Here is a 19,530-nt window from a genome sequence, read left to right on the forward strand (position 1 = left end):
TAAGAATAAAGTTATGAGAGAGAGCCAAGTAAGACGCTGTACAAGGGGCATAAAGGAGATGACTTTGAAGCAACCCTTATTAATTATGGAAACAACACCTTCATTATCACATAAGACTTATATCCTTCTACGAGACCATTGTTTTCCCCATATAGCACAAGCGACTACAATAGGATAAAGTTCATGGATGGCCGAGGACGCTGGCAGGGGATCTAAAGCCACAAAATCTGCAGGCCAACGCGGCACGAACCAAGAGCCTCGATAATATCCACCAAAACCGGCGTCCGCATAGAAGCATAATGATTGGGACATATTGGTAAATTTATTGTAAAAAAAAAACTAAATGCCATGCCAATGATTGCGAAACGCAATCCAGAATTTAAGGTCTGAAAAACAGCCGTCATCTAAAGTCATGCAGTCATGTCATGCAACCCGGAAACCGATTTAGACAGATCGAGTTTACGCGATATAAATGATCGACCCTGCGGGATGATACGCATGGTGATGTTTAAGTGCCCTAAAAGGGAAAGCAATTCGCATTTGGAAACCGAGGATGAGTGCATGAACGAGTGGCAGATTTCGCGTATGCGATTCAATTTGTCCATTGGCAGATAAGCTTTCATCTCATTGCTGTCTAACACGATACCCAAAAATTCCAGGGAAGTGAGCTCCTCCGATAAGGGGATGCCTAATTATGTAAACATATTTTTTAATTTGGACAGCGAGGTGCCAAGTGTAATGTTTAGAAATCATCAGACTCGAACACATACAGTTCAGTCACATACTCTCTTCTTTATTATTTTTAATCCCACCTCCTCCTCTCCTTTCCTGGTCTTTTATCTCTCTTAGCCTAGACCATCGGGACCTCTAGAGGACACTCCAGACATAACATTCCCCTTCTACCTAAAAGAAGCTTTACACTAACATAAGATATATACTGTAATATAGCCTTGAACCTTGAACATATTTCATTTCATTATGAACGCATTAACCCTATTGCTTACCATTCACCTATTGAGGTAACAAGTATAAACATCACTAACATTTATCTTCAAATGAACTGAACCCTTTAGTACCACAGAATAGTAACCTATTGTGCATCCATTACATAATCTTTAGTCCTCACTGGTGGGTTTCTCTCCCTTGTACTCATCCTCAGTGAACTGGGTACCATTTCAGGAGTTTCAATAATGGGCACCACTATATTCCTTGGACAGGGTGACAGACGAGCTGCATTCCACCGTTTCCCATCGATCAACATGAAAGTGCTTGGCCCAATCTGTTTTTGTACCAGCAGTGGATCAGTGAACTGGGACTTCCCCTTCCTTACTCAAAAAGGCTTTAAGACTGTAACTTTGTCTCCAGGTTTTAAGGTTGTGGTGCTTGCATTACGTCTGTAGTCGGTGTAGTGCTTGCTTTTCTGTTGGCCGTGCTCCCGGACCATGTGATGCTCGTCTTTCCTCATAGTAGGTAAGACATCCAATTTTGTACGCATTAGCCGGCCTCGAAGAAGTTGAAAAGGTGACACGTTTGTAGTGGCATGAGCCGTAGCTCGATAATTTGGAGCATCGTAACTACAGCAGTTTTCCAAGGAATTTGTTTTTTTTTCGGCACATTGAATACACTGCTTCAAAACTTTGTTCCACCTTTCTACAGCGCCATTTGCCTGAGGGTGGTAGACGCTAGTATGAATGTGTTTGATTCCTCTTTCTACGAGAAAATCTGCAAATGCAGAGGATGTAAACTGCGGCCCATTGTCTGTAGACACTGTACATGGATCTCCCTCTCTTGCAAACACGCACCGCAGGAATGACACTACAGTCTCCGTAGTCACATTAGCTGAGAATGCTACTTCTGGCCACTAACTAAAATAATCTATCATTGTGATCTCAAACCGGCAGTCAGGGGGGCCACAGTCAAATGGTCCCACAATGTCCAGGGCAATGTGTTCGAATGGTCCATTCGGGAACTCCACTTGTTGCATCAGGGGTGTGTGTATTTTTGCCGAGTTGTCACTGCTTTGACATTCCACACAAGAGGACAGAATTGAACTCACCAGATTATCCATGCCAGATTATCCATCACCAGATTATCCATTATCCATATCCACCAGATTATCCACTCACCAGATTAGAGAGGTGAGAGGTGAATAATCCTCTTACGAAGTGAAACTGGCACAATCAGATGGGACCCATGGAAGACAAGGGGGGCTTCCACAGCAAGTTCATTCCTTACCATGAAGTACGGAACCATATCCACAGAAACATCTTTTCTTGCTTGCGGCCAGCCGGTTTGCATTCTGGCCTGCAGAGGTGACAATTAGGCACACGACTCACATTCCCCCGTGAACTCTGCCAGTGGCACTGCAGTATGCAAGGGAGAAACTTCTGCAACGAGGGCAGGTTCTTCGACATGTTCATCCTCTGAAGAGCACAGCTGAATACGTGATAGGCAGTTGGCTACTTGATTCTTAACTCCAGGCCGGTATGTCACATCATACTGAAAGCACATAAGCCGCGCAGACCAGTGGGCAATTCGCATACCAGCTCAGTTCAAGCCCTTGGTGGCCAGTAGTGTAGTAAGAGCCTGGTGGTCCATTCTGAGAGTAAATCGCCGCCCCCACAACAGCGTTCTCCACTTTTCCACTGCCCTAATGCATGCCAGTGCTTCCTTTTCGACAGTGGAATACTTTCTCTCAGCTGGCATCAGTGTCCGAGAAGCAAATGCAACAATTTTCTCACTATTATCAGGATGTACAGTAGCTGAGTTAAAATTCCCCCTAGTCCGTAATCTGAAGCATCTGTAGTTACAAAGGTAGGAAAATCTGGGTCAAAAATAGAGAGAGCTGGGCTATCAATGAGCATAGTTTTCAGTTTTAAGAAACTGTCCTGAGCTTCATTAGTCCAGGTAAATTTGTCCTGAGCTCCACCACTGTAACATAGTGTGGAAGAAACTTACTGAACCATGAAGTAAGACCCAAAAAAGAACGCAATGCGGGCATGTCACGAGGTACTGGCGCGTCTGCAATAGCTGTGATATGATTGGGTGTAGGTCGCAGTCCTTCTTTGGAAATTACATGTCCAAGGTATGTAATACTCTCCTGGCTGAAAGAGCACTTTTTAAGATTAAGTCCAAATTCAGTGAAGCGTTGTAAAACTGCTTTAAGGTCATGATCAGTTTGTGATGCACCATGCACTATGACATCGTCCAAGTAGTTGTGAACTCCTGGAAGGTCCTTAAGTACAGTCTGCATCATTTTCTGAAAGCAAGATGGTGCTGATGCCAGACCAAAAGGTACCCGGGTATACCTAAACAGGCCATCATGCGTTATGAATGCAGTAAGGTTTCTGCTTTCTTCCTGAAGTTCTATGTGAGGCAGAGGGTGGCAATCCATAATTACACTTTTGTTAGGCTCCCGTAAATCAACACACAGTCGAATTCCTCCACCCTTTTTGGTTGTCACGACTATGGGAGAAATCCATAGGGAAGCATCTATTCTTTCAATGACTTCAGATTGGAACAACCGCTGGAGTTCACGTGATACTTAGTCCCGTACACAGAGAGGTAGGCGTCGCAATTTTTGTCATACTGGCCTCACTCTCTCATCCACCTGTACTCGATGAATAAAGCCTTTCACACAGCTTAACGGTTTAGTTTGAACACTCTGGTGCTCAATCCATATCTCACCCACTGACACGGTAGGTTTCATTATTGTGCCTCCAACAATTTGGCATTTCAGCCCTCTGATCAGGTCCATGCCTAGCAATGGCGACCCATTCTTCACAATATAGAATGTGGTTGGGTATTTCACCTCCTCATGTGAGACGGAGGCAGCCAGACAGCCTAAGACAGATAACAGCTCTTTTGCATATGTACTGTAACTAACCTAACCTGTGGCTGTGTCAGTGGGCAGGCAGAAATATGTCTCTTGTAAATTGACTCAGGCAGAATAGATACTGATGAGCCTGTATCCACAATCTGCGTCACCATATGAGATTGTCCAGCTGATGTTTCAATTAGTACATTACAAAGTATTTTATCAAAAAGAGAATTGGTTTCCATGCAAAGAACAGTAAGTTCAGGAACAACAACTTCCCGTACCTCTTTAACAGCTGATTTGCAAACTTTCCTAAAATGTCCCGTTTTCCCACACGAGTTGCAGATGGCGGAAAAGGCCGGACAGTTCTTATCATTAGCAAGATGATTTGCTGAACCACATCGGAAGCACTTGCGTTGTTTCTGCCCTGTTTTAGCTGGACGGGACCGCTGCTGGCGTGACTTCCCTCGATCGTCGCGACTGGGTTTAGTGGCAATGGCTTGTATTGGAGCTGCCGAGCTCGTGAGCAAAGTAGCAGTTTTTAGAGCCGATTCCACCCGCGTGGCTAACGCTACTGCTTCGTCTAAACCAATATCAGTTTTCATAAGTAGTTCCTTCTTCACTGCCTGTTCATAAGCTCTCTCTACCAATTGATCTCTCAGCATCTCACCTTCATTGGCACCAAAGTTACAGTTCACAGCTAGCTCATGTAGCGCCGTAATGTACTGACTCACCGATTCCTCTGGCCGCTGTGCACGTTGACAAAATGCATGTCGGCTAGCCACCACATTAGATTTCGGTACAAAGTAATTTTCCAGCGCCCTCCACGATGCCGCATAAGTCGGCCTCCATCCAGTAATGTATAGAAAATACGTTGTCCTTCAATGCCCATGGCTTATAATGTGTTTGTGTATTTCAGTTACAGTCCCTTAATTGTTTTTGCTCCATTTGTAGTATGCTCAGTTTTCCTTATTTTACTTTCCCTTAGTGATTGAAGCTTGAGTTCCGGTTCTGGTGGTTCCGGTTCTGGTTCCTTGTGCCTTATTCTGATTTTGTTTTATTTTTCCTTCCGCTGGTTCTGTTCTGTCCCTAAACCCCAAGTTTTGCCATGTCCTCTGACCACTTGTAATCCCTTCGTCTGACTAACGCCTGTTCTACCGACCTCCCTTCATCCTGACCGTTTGAATACTGTTTTGCCTGTTTTTATTTTGACTTGGATTGTATGACTTGTTTTTGGCCATTGAATTAAAGCTCTTGATCACCATGACTGATCTGCACCCGAGTGCTTTTTCCCACACCCCATCCTCACAATTAGCTGATTAGAATACTTGCAAGATTTCAACTCTGTATTACAGTAGGCTCTACTTCAGGTGGCAGTGGTCACTTATTGATGAATGGCTGGTTAGCCAAGTGTGTTTACAGTTTGTCTCAGTCACTTTGGTTCATTTCTCAGATCAGAAAACTACTTGTCCATCCTTTATATCATCAAGTTATTTGTGCACATCAGAAATGTAAGGTCTCATTATTTAGATAAACGGCAAATGCTTTGACACATTCATGTAAATGGTTATGTACAACTGTCTACTGTTTCCGATATCTGTTGCCAGGGGCGTCAGAAGCATTTTGAATGTCGGGGGGACAGCAGTGGGTGAACTAATATTTTATGTTAAATGTGGGGGGGTCCAAATGAATAATTATGAAATGTGAGGGTGACACGTCCCCCTCAGATTTAATGGCGGCGACACCCATGTCTGTTGGCAGGGTGTCCGCGGGGTTTTAAAAAGTATTAAAAGGTAGTAAATCACATTAGCAAAAATTAAAGCCATTAAAAAGTATTAAAAGGTATTACACGCAAATTTACGAGGTATTAAATTTTAGATTTTTTTTTTACTACAAATTGTCCATTTGTGTTTTAAAGTTTATCTGCAAAATTTCTCGCAAATTATTTTAAATGTGGATTAGCTCATTCCTTCATTCATAGATGATCTCTGTGATGCTGACGTCATATTTGGTGCTCGAGCGACGTCTTAAACAATTTGTGTGCTGAAGTACATGTTGGCTGCTTACACTCAGAAAAGCTAATGGTGCGTTCGATTATTTCTCTCCAAGTTAGAAGGGTCCAGCTGCAGACGCCTGTAGAGTGTAGAGTGGAGCTCCACCGGAAATACGTCACCTCTACAGGAAACACGTGGCCTCAACTCTGTGTCACAGCGAATAAACCCTAACCTTAACCTTAACCCTAACCCTAACCGGAGCTCCACTTTACGTCCTTAAAGATCACGTGTTTCCTGTGGAGGTGACGTATTTCGGGTAGAGCTCCACTCTACAGGCGTCTGCAGCTAGACCCTCTTGCTCCAAGTCGGAACTCGGATGAAAACGTCACGAAAAACGTCACTTCCCGTCGGAAACACGCCCCTTTTATGACGTTGAAGTCGGACCAGATTTTGTTGCCCGAGTTGCCCCTGTGACGTAATTTCAACATGGCGACTTGGTTTGCTTGTAGTTTGTTTACCGATCGAAAAAAGAATATCGCTATGAATGTACTAAAATATTTTATAAAGCTTTTAATGTGGTTTGACTGGTTCGTGTTTCTTGTTTGTCTCTCGGAAAAATCTCCATTTCTCCATTTTCTCCATTTGGAAAACTCCAAATCTGCTAAAATATAAAGCAACAACACACAGCAACGTGTTCATGGAGGCAGCCATGTTTGTTCCGAGATGTGGGTAGCTCGAACGGGAGATTGTCGGACGTGATGTCACTCAACTCGGAATTTCCGAGTTCCGAGAGAAAAACGAACGCACCATAAGTCATAAGTGCAAATTTGCACGTAAGTGGTTAGAGGACCCAGCGTTTAAGGACTATGGAAGTAAATTATAATGACAAAAGTCGTTGATGGAAAAAAAACACGTTGAATTACACTTATCGAATAAAAACGCATTGCATTAATGACGCTTTGAATTTTTGGGGACTGTAATTTAATATGTGCATACATTTAAACATTGAACATTTCAACTGAAAACATTTCAATCGTAATTTCATTGCTTAAATATTCAGTACAAAAATATTCGGCTTCCAAAATTCAGTTCCAAAAGATACGTATTTTAAAGTGCATGTTTATAATTCAACCACATGAATTCAGTTAATTTAATTTCGCCTCAAAATAAATTTCAAAAGAACAAATTCAGTTTAAAATATTCCATGTGTTTTATTCGCATCTTTATTATTCAAGCAGTAACTTTCAGTCCTCTTATTTCTGCTTTACAATATTCAGTCCCGTTATTTTCGCTGTTTCAAATACGCTGCCACAATTTCAAATACGATCCGAAATTCAACCCTCTACATCTGGGACTAGCAGGATGAGCCATAGATTGCCGATAGAGTTCTCTTCGGGAACCGCGATCAAAATGGAGCAAGCGATCAGTACAAGTACTGATTGACTTGGCAGCAGATTTTTGTTGATTGTGTTATTTATGTTTCTTGTCGTTTACTGGTCAATACGATAACTTATTGCAACCCCAACTAGTAGGTTTTTATGTAAGTAATTCGCTAGCTGCATTAATTATCACCAAACTTATCTTGCTAACGTAAGATGCCTGCAGGCAACTACAAGGTTTACACACCAAGAGTTTAAATCAGCGTGATAAATTTATGATAATGACAGTCAGCGCTCTCTTTTCGCATATGCGATGCACAACTCATAAATCAGGAATGCATGAATGAGAGCAGTTAGTCAACTGGTGCAAATCGACAAACTCATTGAAGAAAAAGCCAAACAATTAAGGCACTTGCCATGAATAGCCTAGTGGATAAAGATATGGACTTGTGACTGAAGAAGTTAAATGCAAGATGTTTTCAAAATCACAGTCACTAAATTTATTCTGTTGACCCATGTTCCCTATTTAAATTCTGTTGTACAGGCCAAAATTGTGTAACATTATAAATCTTTAAATCAGTTTGAAACTTGTTTAAAAACGGTTGCAACTCAATGCCGTGCGGGTTTTAAAAAATATTGAGAAAGTATTAAAAAAGGTATTAAAAAGTGTTAAATTTAACCTCTGGATTTCTGTATATACCCTGGTTGGTCATGTTGATCAAAATGTATTATTCTGGTTCTCTGTTGAATAACTAGCCATCAGTTCCTTGCATAAATCATAATGTGCAATATGGTTGAACTGTTTCTCATAATCTGCCAAGCATATTTTCTATTGATTTCTGTTGGACTTTAAAGCTGGCCTGAATTTATTGCTCTCAGGTGAATCTTGACTTTCACCAATTGAGGGGAATGTTTGAAATGTTTAAATTAGTGCTGTCAAATGATTAAAATTTTTAATCAGATTAATCACAGGGTTCCTGTGGATTAATTTTGATTAATCATGATTAAATATCATTCATTTTTAATCTATATTAATCACATTTAATTTTGCATGAGCAAACAGACTCAAGAAAAAAGGGAATATATATGCACTTAACATGTTTATTGAACATCTTGAACATGAGTCGGATGCATTCCATCTGCCACAGAAGTGCAATACCATGGACCCATATCAAAAAGCAAGATTTTTTGCTTAGCCGGACAACTTGTCGGATTTAAGGTACCTGTCACGTTCGGCAAGCGAGCGAGCCAGGAAACATGCGAGGCAAGCCGAGAATGCAGGCAAACGGGGTTTTATTCGGGCAGACAGGACCAAGACAGCGACAATACATTAATGACGGATCTGGGGAAGACTGACTCAGACGCGGACTAAATACAGAAGACAAGCCGACATAACAAGGACCAGCTGGGCACGATCGGGAAAGCACACGTGGATAATGAGGGGCGTGGCACACATCGGGATCGAACGGAGCGGATCGTGACAGAACCCCCCCCCAAAGGCGCGCACACCGGGCGCGCCCGAGAGGAGGCGACGGACGAGACCGGGGAACAGGACCTGGAAGACAAAAGCAGAACGTCAACGAGACACTGGAAACAAGACAGAGGTACAGAACAAGAACAAGGACCAGAAAAACGACAGGACCCGACATACGACAGGAAACGTAGACAGGCAGATCAAGAAAGGAGACAGAGAGGGGACAGAAAATGGAGGAACAAAAGGGCCGGGAGTGAACACGGGAGGCACAGAGGGACAAGCAAAGGCAGGACGAGCAAAGGGACCAGAAGGGAACGGAGGAGGCACAGAGGGACGAGGAGATGGAACAACGGAAGGAGGAGCCACAGGGCGAGCTCGAGGGAACCCAGGCGGGCAAGGGAAGGCAGTCGTAGGGGCCACAGGCGGAAGGGAGACCGGAGCAGGAAGGGACCACACAGGGGAGAAGGAGACAGACGTAGGGACCGACAAAGGACACAAGGAGGGAGCAGGAGGGAACGCTGGCGCAGGTGGAGGCTTAGCCGGAGCCCGGGTAGTCGCCCTCCGACGCCCAGCCGAAGTGGGAGGGCCCGGAGGCGGCCGACGAGGCGCCGACGGAGGGACCACAGACGGGCGACGAGGCACCGGAGGGGGATCCGGAGGCGACAGCCGTGCCCGAGCCGTAGGACCCGCAGGCAGCCTCCGAACCACGGCAAGGGGGCGCACGGGCGAGCCAGGAGTCAGGGTAGGCGGGACCAGGGACCGACGTCTGTGTCCCCGTCCCTTACGGGAAACAGACAGGCGCGGTCCTGGGGTGTGTCGGCCTTGCTGAGGCAAGGGTGAGGGAGTCAAGAGGGAGGTTAATGCTGGGCGAACAGAAGTCAAAGCCTCCGAAGAGGCAACAGGTGGGGCAGTTAGAGCCGCGGGCGTGGCCGCAGGCGGGGCCGCAGGCAGAGCGGTGGCCTCAGGCGGGGCCGCGGGCAGAGCGGCGGCCTCAGGCGGGGCCGTGGGCCCGGCCGTAGCAGCAGATGGAGCCGCGGGCACGGCCGGCTGGACAGGTGAGCAGGGCTGGGCCGGCTGGACAGGCGAGACAGGCAGGACAGGCGAGTAGTCAGCCAGGGGCGCTGTGGGCGTGCAGGGCTGGCCGGACAGGACAGGCGAGACGGGCAGGACAGGCGAACAGGGCTGGGCCGGCTGGACAGGCGCGATGGGCAGGACAGGCGAGTGGTCAGCCAGGAGCGCTGCGGGCGAGCAGGGCTGGCCGGACTGGACAGGCGAGACGGGCAGGACCGGCGAGCAGGGCTGGCCGGACAGGACAGGCGAGACGGGCAGGACCGGCGAGCAGGGCTGGCCGGACAGGACAGGCGAGACGGGCAGGACCGGCGAGCAGGGCTGGGCCGGCTGGACAGGCGAGACGGGCTTGGGTGTGCGGCCAGCAGGAGGTGCCGCCGGCAGAGCAGGCACCTCGGCAGGCGTGGGTGCAGTCGGAGGCAGCGCCGGAACCGCAGACGCAGCCACAGGCACCACCAGCACGTGGCCAACAGGGGCCGCCGCAGCAGGCACCCTCAGGTCCCGGCCAGCAGGGGGTGCCGCCATCACGAGGCCAGCAGGGGGCGCCGCCATCACGAGGCCAGCAGGGGGCGCCGCCATCACGAGGCCAGCAGGGGGCGCCGCCATCACGCGGCCAGCAGGGGGCGCCGCCATCACGCGGCCAGCAGGGAGCGCCTCCGTGGGCACCTCAGGCAAGCAGCCAGCTGCAGGCGGTGCTGCAGGCAGAGCGGCGACGGCAGTCGCGGGCGTGGCTGCAGTGCCGACAGGCGAGCCGGGCTGGACCGGTGAGACGGGCAGGGCCGGCGAACGGTCCGCAGGGGCCGCCGTAAGCAGCGCGGCAGCATCAGCAGGGGGAGCTGCGGGCATGGCTGCTGGTGAGCAGGGCAGAACGGGCAGGTCAGGCGAGCAGGGCAAGCGACTAGCAGGGGCCACTCCAGCGAATACCTCGGGCAGAGTGGCGACGGCCGGAGCTGCAGGGGGCGCTTCAGCAGACACCTGGGGCGTGAGTCCAGCAGGGGACGCCCCGGCAGGCGCCTTGGGCTGAGCAGCAGCCAGAGCTGCAGGCGGTGCCGCAGGCAGAGCGGCCTCCTCGGGCGTGCGGCCAGCAGGGGGCGCCTCTGCGGGCACCTCAGGCGTGCAGCCAGCAGGGGGCGCCTCTGCGGGCACCTCAGGCGTGCAGCCAGCAGGGGGCGCCTCTGCGGGCACCTCAGGCGTGCAGCCAGCAGGGTGAGCCTCTGCGGGCACCTCAGCAGGTACCTCGGGCAGAGCAGAGACCGCTGCAGGCGTGCGACCAGCAGGGGGCGCCTCGGCGGGCGCCGCCATCACGTGGTCAGCAGGGGCCGCCTGGGTAGGCGCCTCGGGCGTACGGTCAGCAGGGGGCGCCTCGGCGGACGCCGCCAGCACGCGACCAGCAGAGGGCGCAACCGCAGCCACCTCAGGCGCCGGCAGGACAGGCGAGACAGGCAGTTCAGGCGCCGGCAGGACAGGCGAGACAGGCAGTTCAGGCGCCGGCAGGACAGGCGAGACAGGCAGTTCAGGCGCCGGCAGGACAGGCGAGACAGGCAGTTCAGGCGCCGGCAGGACAGGCGAGACAGGCAGTTCAGGCGCCGGCAGGACAGGCGAGACAGGCAGTTCAGGTGCCGGCAGGACAGGCGCCGCCGTCACGTGGTCAGCAGGGGGCGCCGTCGCGGGCGCCGCCAGCACGCGGCCAGCAGGGGGCGCCGTCGCGGGCGCCGCCAGCACGCGGCCAGCAGGGGGCACCGAGGCGGGTGCCGCAGCCAGAGTGGTGGCAGCTGCAGGGACTGCAGGCAGAACAGGCGGGTCAGGTGGTGCCGCTGGCATAGCGGCGGAAGCTGCAGCAGGCGGTGCCGCGGGCAGAGCGGCGGCAGCTGCAGCAGGCAGGACAAGCAGGGCAAGCGGGTCAGGCAGGACAGGCGGGTCCGCTGGCAAAGCGGCGGAAGCTGCAGCAGGCGGTGCCGCGGGCAGAGCGGCGGCAGCTGCAGCAGGCAGGACAAGCGGGTCAGGCTGGACAGGCGGGTCAAGGGGTGCTGCAGGCAGATCGGCGGCGGCAGCAGGCAGTGCAGCCGCGGGCAGATCGGCGGCGGCAGCAGGCAGCGCAGCCGCGGGCAGATCGGCGGCGGCAGCAGGCAGCGCAGCCGCGGGCAGATCGGCGGCGGCAGCAGGCAGCGCAGCCGCGGGCAGATCGGCGGCAACAGCAGGCAGCGCAGCCGCGGGCAGATCGGCGGCAACAGCAGCAGCAGGCGGTGCCGCGGGCAGAGCGGCGGCATCAGCAGCAGCAGGCGGTGCCGCGGGCAGATCGGCGGAGGCAGCAGGCGGCGTGGCCGGCAGGTCCGGCTCTGACAGGTCCAGAGCAGGCAGGAGGGGCGTCGAGTGTGTATGCGCCGTCCCTTTAAGGGCTCTAGGGACCCGAGGGATAGCGTCCCTAACGGCGCTTATGCCGCCGTGCCCCAGACGCTCCGGTCGATAAAAATACGCCGCTAGCGGCGGCTCCTCTGTGAAGGCGCCGGGGGCTGTGACGACCTTCTGGCTTTGCTGGGTCAGAAGGGGTTCCCCCTGACATTCCCCGGGAAGGGGCGCTGGGGCGAGATAGCATGCCCCCAGGAAGATCGTCGGGGCGGCTTCCTCTCTTTTCCCCCTGCGCCTCTTCTTTCGCCTACTGGGACCGACAGGCGGAGGCGGGGCTGCCTCGGAACAGGCGAGCGGCTGGGGTTGCTTCTCCTTCACCTTGTCAAGGAGCTGCTGGAGGAGAGCGCGCACCTCTGCCATTGCGTGCTCCTCCGTTTGTGGGGTAACTGCCTGGAGGAGATCCCAGCTGTCCTCCGCTAGGGCGAATAAGCCAGGATCCTGTTGGATCTCCGGCAGCTCTCGCCAATAACTCACCTCGTGCAGCAGGATGAGCCATAGGTCCTCGTCCTGCCGCGGTGAGTCTTTCGGGAGATCCGTCATTCTGTCACGTTCGGCAAGCGAGCGAGCCGGGAAACATGCGAGGCAAGCCGAGAATGCAGGCAAACGGGGTTTTATTCGGGCAGACAGGACCAAGACAGCGAATACATTAATGACGGATCTGGGGAAGACTGACTCAGACGCGGACTAAATACAGAAGACAAGCCGACATAACAAGGACCAGCTGGGCACGATCGGGAAAGCACACGTGGATAATGAGGGGCGTGGCACACATCGGGATCGAACGGAGCGGATCGTGACAGTACCTCAGTTTAAATGGTCTTTATCTTCATTCGCTTACAATTAGCACAAACTACCGTAAATCCGACAAATAATCCAACTAATCATGAAGTCCAATTCTAGCCCGGTTAATTGCCATTGTTAGCAATATCAGTTGATAACACATTACGTGCGGTGCTTTACATATAAAACTCTGTAGCAACACATCCACAGATAAGTTGGACGGTATAGCGTGTGCGACCGATTTAATGAGCCACAAATGAGAAGTAGTGCTTAAACAGTATAAGACTACAACTTTCCCTTCTGTTGATAAAGTGCGCAGCCATAATGGATTCTGAACTCGGGATCCTCTGTGCTGCTCCGAGATATTTCTCAGATGTCCGAGAAACGCCAAGAACTGAGAAACGGGAGCGCATGTAGTCACTTCCGGCTTCAAAACTCCGCAATCCGACTCGGAATACAAGTTCCGAGGGGAAATGGAACGCACTAAAACTACCCGAAATGGGTTGACAGAGACATTTCAGTGATTTTGAATCATTCTGCACTGCAGATGGGTTAATTGCGTTAAAAATTTTAATCAGATTAATCATGATGATGGATTAATCCGCGTTAACCCGTTAATTTTGACAGCCCTAGTTTAAATCAACCAATGATCCACCGGGTCTCTAATATATGTCAGAGGTGCATCATATGAACCTTCAATTGTCAAGAATACACATTAACATGACACAACACAGTGTTACAATTTTTGACAATGGAAGAACATCATGGACCCCTACTCCCCATTTCTCAAGGCAATTGAGGGGCTCTACTCAGCATGGAGGCGGAAGGCGTACGATGGCCAGCCACATACTCAGATGACCTTGCTGGCTGACACGGATGCAGCATGTGAGGACATTACAGCAGATGCCTGCAGAGGCAGATAAGACATTACAAAAGACTCTTTCTGCACTGCTTTGCAAGGGGAGATATCCATTGTGATGTGGATGAGACTGTGTGGCCGGACAGACAGGAATGTCCGGAGGTGTAGAAAGACTGCACTGTAATTCCCCATACAGCACTGCATGTACAGTTCTGCCTAAGCACTGATTCTTACATTTACATTTCTAGTTTTGTATTTTTTTTTTTAAGAAAATAAACTTCAACTTCATTATCATCAAAACCATTAGCCTTAACTTACTTTTGGAAAAACCTGCAGAGTACGCTGTTATATTGACAGTATGGCTAAGCTATTTGACTCTTATTCGTGAACAATGACACAAGGACTTGTCATTCTGATGGCACTGACATGTTCATTGACATAAATATTTGCTTTTGAGAGATAATCTATGGCTTTTTTGCAGGCAGTCGATTTGTATGGTGCTGATTGTACGAATTGTTTTGAGAAATGCACTTAAGGTTTTGCAGATGTTAAGGGTGATTCCAGAAATGTACCAAAGCAACTGAAAAACCATTTTAACTGGCTGTTAAGGAGTAAATGAATAAACATCATGTAAGTGTAGGTTAGAACACTTTTTCACTATTACTTAAATTCCTGTGTGAACCAGCCAATCAGATCAGCCTGATGTGTATCTTGTACCTCTCTGTTTCCTGCCCTTTCATCCCGACCACGACCATGACCTCTCACTTAGCAGCAGAGCAGTTTATTCTAAACAAGTGGAACCACAAAGATGTTCAGACTCTTTGGTCTTCTCATTTTAATTAGTAAGGTCCTAAAATATAAATTATTTTTGGATTTTAATATTATCATATATTTGTATGATGTCATCAGTGGAATAAGTATTTGGCCATTTAATCTTCATCATAGTTAATAGTTATTTTGCTTACTGTTATGATGTATGTCACGTTTATTTGTGTTTTTCTGTTTTTCCAGACACTGCACTGGCTGTGGATGTTATTCAGCCCAGTCTCCTGATGAGGGTTCAGCTTGGAGACAGTGTGACCCTGACATGCTTCTGTCCAGACGATGTTACTTACCTTACTTGGTTTAGGCAAGCTGTTGGTCAGAAGCCCCAGCTCATGGCAAGGGCAGTTACTCTTTTTTCTGTTGAATTTGACAAGGAATATAAAAATATAAAACGTTACTCCTTACAGAATGCAAAGGGGAGTTTTAACCTCACTATTTCCAACGCGGAGCTGTCAGATTCTGCAGTGTATTATTGTGCTGCTGTGTTTCTTCAAGAGGTCACCTTTGGAAATGGAACCTTTGTCATAATCACAGGTAAATGAGATTCCAGCTATTTTCATATTGGCTACATTTTATTGTCAGTAAGATGGTTCCTTGTAAAATATTTTTGACAGTTGAGTTGGGTGTCAATTTAAAATTAGCAAAGATACCTGATTGTCTACTGTTTTAATTAATTAATTAATTAATTAATTAATTTATTATTATTATTATTATTATTATTATTATTATAATACAATTTGTTACATTTTGCTTGCTGTCAGCCAAAAGCCTAACCTTCTCTTTATACAGATGTTAATGTTACACATTGCAGCCTCTTTAAAACAAGATAAATAAAAAATGTTTGAGTACCTATATATAGGACTGTGCAAAAATCTTAAGCAAAAAAAGTAAATTATTTTTCGCATTATTTATCTGAACAATCAGTGTATATTCGCTCTGAAAAAAAAACATGATTTAACAGGGAATCAGGGATGAGCACCATTCAGATCTTATTCGAGAATGGCCCTTAAATTTCAGTTCATTTTGTTAATCTGAATTAAATTTGAATTGTGGTATTGCAATTCATATTTGAATTTAAGGAAGTAGAATGAAAAAGGATTTGGATTCAAATAAGTTCATATGTGTACTGTAGGTGTAGCTTTTAACTATACACTCTATTATTTAAATATGTTAAACACATTAACATTTTTATGTATCATTGTTATAAAAATGTCATCTTATTCAGAATGAAAAAATGCAACATTTGAAGTGTCAACTAAAATAATAATTGAACTGTCATTTTGTGTACCATGGTGGATCTGCTCATAGGAAAAGCTGAGTGGCTCTCCTCAAAAGTTAGTGTTGGCTGCAGTGACTGCAGTTTCTAACCTAAGAAACGTCCCAAACTCTTTTACTGCATCAAAAGTCAAACTAGTCCCTATTCCTGTCATGAAAGCTTCACATAATGTCACTGTTACCTGAGCCAACCATGTTTATCAGAGGATGCCAACCCTTTGGCTGCAGTTTCCTCTGCACATGCTAAGAGAGTCGTCAGTGTAGCAGGAAAAGATTTCAGGACAGAATATTGCAAATTAAATAGTAAATACTTTGCAGATATTATGCTGACTAAATAAAATATTAAAGAAAAATTAGACATGTTTATTGGGATAAACCATGACATTTTGCTTTTTGCTGTAGCGCTATGGTTGAACAGAAAAACGCATAAGAAAATAAATAGGAGCAACTACCTGAAACCAAGTAATTCCTTTTGCTATGTATACTTTTTATTTAATCTTAAAAAAGAGACAAACTATTAATCAGCAAACAGTAACAAGTAAGGACAATATATTTGGCTCTTGAATCAAACCATGCAGGTACTACAGCAGAATCCTCAAAAATACTAACACACGTCAACAGCTAAATATGCAAAAATAATAAATACCTTCCTGTGGAAAAGGGGCAACTTATACCAAATGGAAATTGATAGAATCATGAAAATTATGCAAATATAATATACACTTCACACACAATTTTTTTGAAGTGAAAAGGATTAAATTATTCTTCTTCCAAGTCATGAATGGAATGAGGCACAGTTCATAATTTCTGAATATTGCACAATCCGGATAAGAATATATACTAATAAAGGGTAATACAATAAAAAGACAAGAATTAATTTTTTTCTCCAAGAAATTGGTGATTTTTTGGATGACTACAGGAACACCACTTTGGGTGCCAAACCTCTCCAAAATCAATAAAAAATAATCTTTGAGGATCTGCATTTTCCATTTTTTCTCTCAAATGGCTGTCATGCACATTTTGCTTTTCAGGTAAAGACTCCAACAGCAGGACTGTGGTACAGCAACCTGTGTCTGACACAGTGCAGGCAGGAGACTCTGTGAGCCTGCAGTGTACAATAGAGACTGGGAGCTGTGCAGGAGAACACAGTGTTTACTGGTTCAGACATGGATCAGGAGAATCCCTTCCAGGAGTCATTTACAGCCATGGAAACAGGAGTGATGAGTGTGAGAAGAGCCCTGAGGCTGGATCTCCTACACAGAGCTGTGTCTACAGCCTCCCCAAGAGGAACCTCAGCCCCTCTGATGCTGGGACTTACTACTGCGCTGTGGCCATGTGTGGGGAGATGCTGTTTGGGAACGGCACACAGCTGGATATAGATGGTAACACCCAGTGTGGAGAGTATATCTGCTTCTGTACAAACTTTTATTTTACTTATTCTGCTATTAAGTCAATTATTTCTTTTATTTTAATGTAATGATTTTTGTAATTAAAGTGCATAAATTGAATTACACAGATGTTAATTTAATAATTATTGAAAATATTACTTAATACAAATTGTTAAAATGTAAAATACGAAAAGTTCATGTTAAAAATGGACTGCTTGCAAAACAGCTGCTGTAATATCATATAGATTTTATCTTTAACTAATGTAACATAAGCAAATGGGAAATGTGTCTCTATATCATTATGCTGAAATCTATTTCTTTGTTATAGGCTATCAGAAGCTGCTGGATCCTCTTCACTCTGGCTTGCTGATAGTTTTATCTTGCAGCATTATTCTGAATGTTGCCCTCATTTGTATAAGATGTAAAATGACCTGTACACACTGCGCAGGTACGCTGCCCGGCTTTATGCTCTCAGAAGGAGGACAAAATGTAGTTTTTAACAAAGACTGATGTGCTTATAACAAAACAGAATTGTTTAATAATAGATACAATTTTCATATTAGAAAACCGCTAGGCTCTAAAATCCCTTACCTTATTTATTTAAAGATTTTTGTAAGGTCTTTGCGTTTTTGTATTAAATATTTATTATTTTGCAAAATATACTGAAATATACAACACATGTTGCAGTAAGTTGCATATCAATAACATTTATTAGTCTGCCTGGCCCTCCTGTCCCCTCCCCAGTGTGGCCCTAATGAGCCACTCCTGTTGCTCGTTGTCCCCTCGTTAGTCGTTGTATATGTCTGTCACTGTGCCTGTCACTGTGCTCATCTTCCCGGATCTCGGTCTGACCCTGAGCCTTTCCCCTGCTTGTTCCCTGTTCTCCTGTTTGGATCCCTCATTGTCGCGTTTTGTTTTCCCCATAACTGTTAATGTTTTGCCTAATAAAGCCCCTCTCCGTTCACCTTACGCCAGCCCACAAGTCGTTACTTTCCTTGTCGTGACACTTTCTTCTTTATAGCTATTCTACTATATGTAATATATCATAACAAACAACACATATCCAAACATGCACACTGAAATTGACAGAAATCATTTTTACCTTGATTTTGTGAAAAAAAGGACTGTAAATTCCCTCCAAATTTACCACTGAATTATATTATGTGAAATTATACATGTTGGTGTATTATATATTTTAAACAGATCAGAAAAACAGTCATGTATCGAAAGTGGAATGGTCACGTAAACAGGTATGTAATAAATATTTCAAACGAAAAACAGCCAGTAAAAATAATTTTAAAAACAACTTCAAATAATTTTCATCCTGGGATCAGCATTTTAAGTGCTATTTGTGCATATAAGTAAAACAGATTTTTATCCATCCTATTCTGCCATCTTTGTCTCCACAGAGCCATGACGAGGACACACTGAATTACGCTGCCCTGAACCTTAAGAACCCAAAGCCCAGGAGACAGAAGAAAGACGGGAATAATGACACTCTGTATTCTGACCTCCGCTACAGAGATAATGAATAAAAATGCTTCTCATTCATGTTAGTTATACAGAGTGTTCAGGGTGTAGCTTTAATAAGGTTCAGAAGGAGAGCAGAGGAGCCAGTGCATCTGAGACTGGATCACGGGATTTTACGGAGCACCAGTGCTGAGTTTGGTGTCAGTGTGTTTGGGGTGCATTTTTACTGGAAATACAAGTGTTCAGGCCAGACTGGTGGCTGAGGGAGGGGGAGAGGGGAGCCACAGAGATTATTTCTTCATGACATGGGGGGAATAAGTGGCTTTGATGTTGTGGAAAGGCTGAGTTGCTGCAATCAGTTCTTTGATGTCACACATGCTTACTTGTCTCCCTTGTATACCATGGTGAATGGTTTGGGGCAAACGCAAAGGGACAGATTGATGATGTTAAACAGACAAAAGAAATTGAATGAAAATTTAAAGTGTTATTAAATTACATTTTTCATTTAATTATTTGTGCTGTATATATTTTTGTAGGATATACCTGAAAAAAATACCTGTGTCAATAATAATGTGGATAATTAAGAAAGAGGAGTTTTTTGTGTTCCCTGTACTGTTATTTGGCTCACAAACAAGCATACACACACACACACACACACACACACGCAGGTGTACAATACTCATTATTGATATAGGTTTCACCCTTGAGGTGCACTATGATTTCTTGTTCATTTTATTTTATTTATATACATTTTATTTTAGTACATCTGCTCCTTTAACGTAATCATACTGTTTA

At 46.3% G+C, this 19,530-nt stretch overlaps 1 protein-coding gene across 1 annotated transcript in view; it reads left to right on the forward strand.

Moving 5' to 3' along the window:
• LOC111845646 (uncharacterized) overlaps positions 1-19,181 on the forward strand; it is a 32,141-nt gene extending 12,960 nt beyond the window's left edge. The window contains exons 2-6 of the mRNA XM_072717182.1: positions 14,789-15,136; positions 16,909-17,259; positions 17,594-17,713; positions 18,469-18,515; positions 18,675-19,181. Of these exons, the coding sequence (XP_072573283.1) occupies positions 14,789-15,136; positions 16,909-17,259; positions 17,594-17,713; positions 18,469-18,515; positions 18,675-18,800 (992 nt within the window). The 3' untranslated portion in view covers positions 18,801-19,181. The remainder of the gene's footprint in view (positions 1-14,788; positions 15,137-16,908; positions 17,260-17,593; positions 17,714-18,468; positions 18,516-18,674) is intronic.
• The last annotated feature ends 349 nt before the right edge of the window (positions 19,182-19,530 follow it).

Source organism: Paramormyrops kingsleyae, chromosome 10 (genome assembly GCF_048594095.1).
Source record: "Paramormyrops kingsleyae isolate MSU_618 chromosome 10, PKINGS_0.4, whole genome shotgun sequence".
NCBI classification, from domain to species: domain Eukaryota; kingdom Metazoa; phylum Chordata; class Actinopteri; order Osteoglossiformes; family Mormyridae; genus Paramormyrops; species Paramormyrops kingsleyae.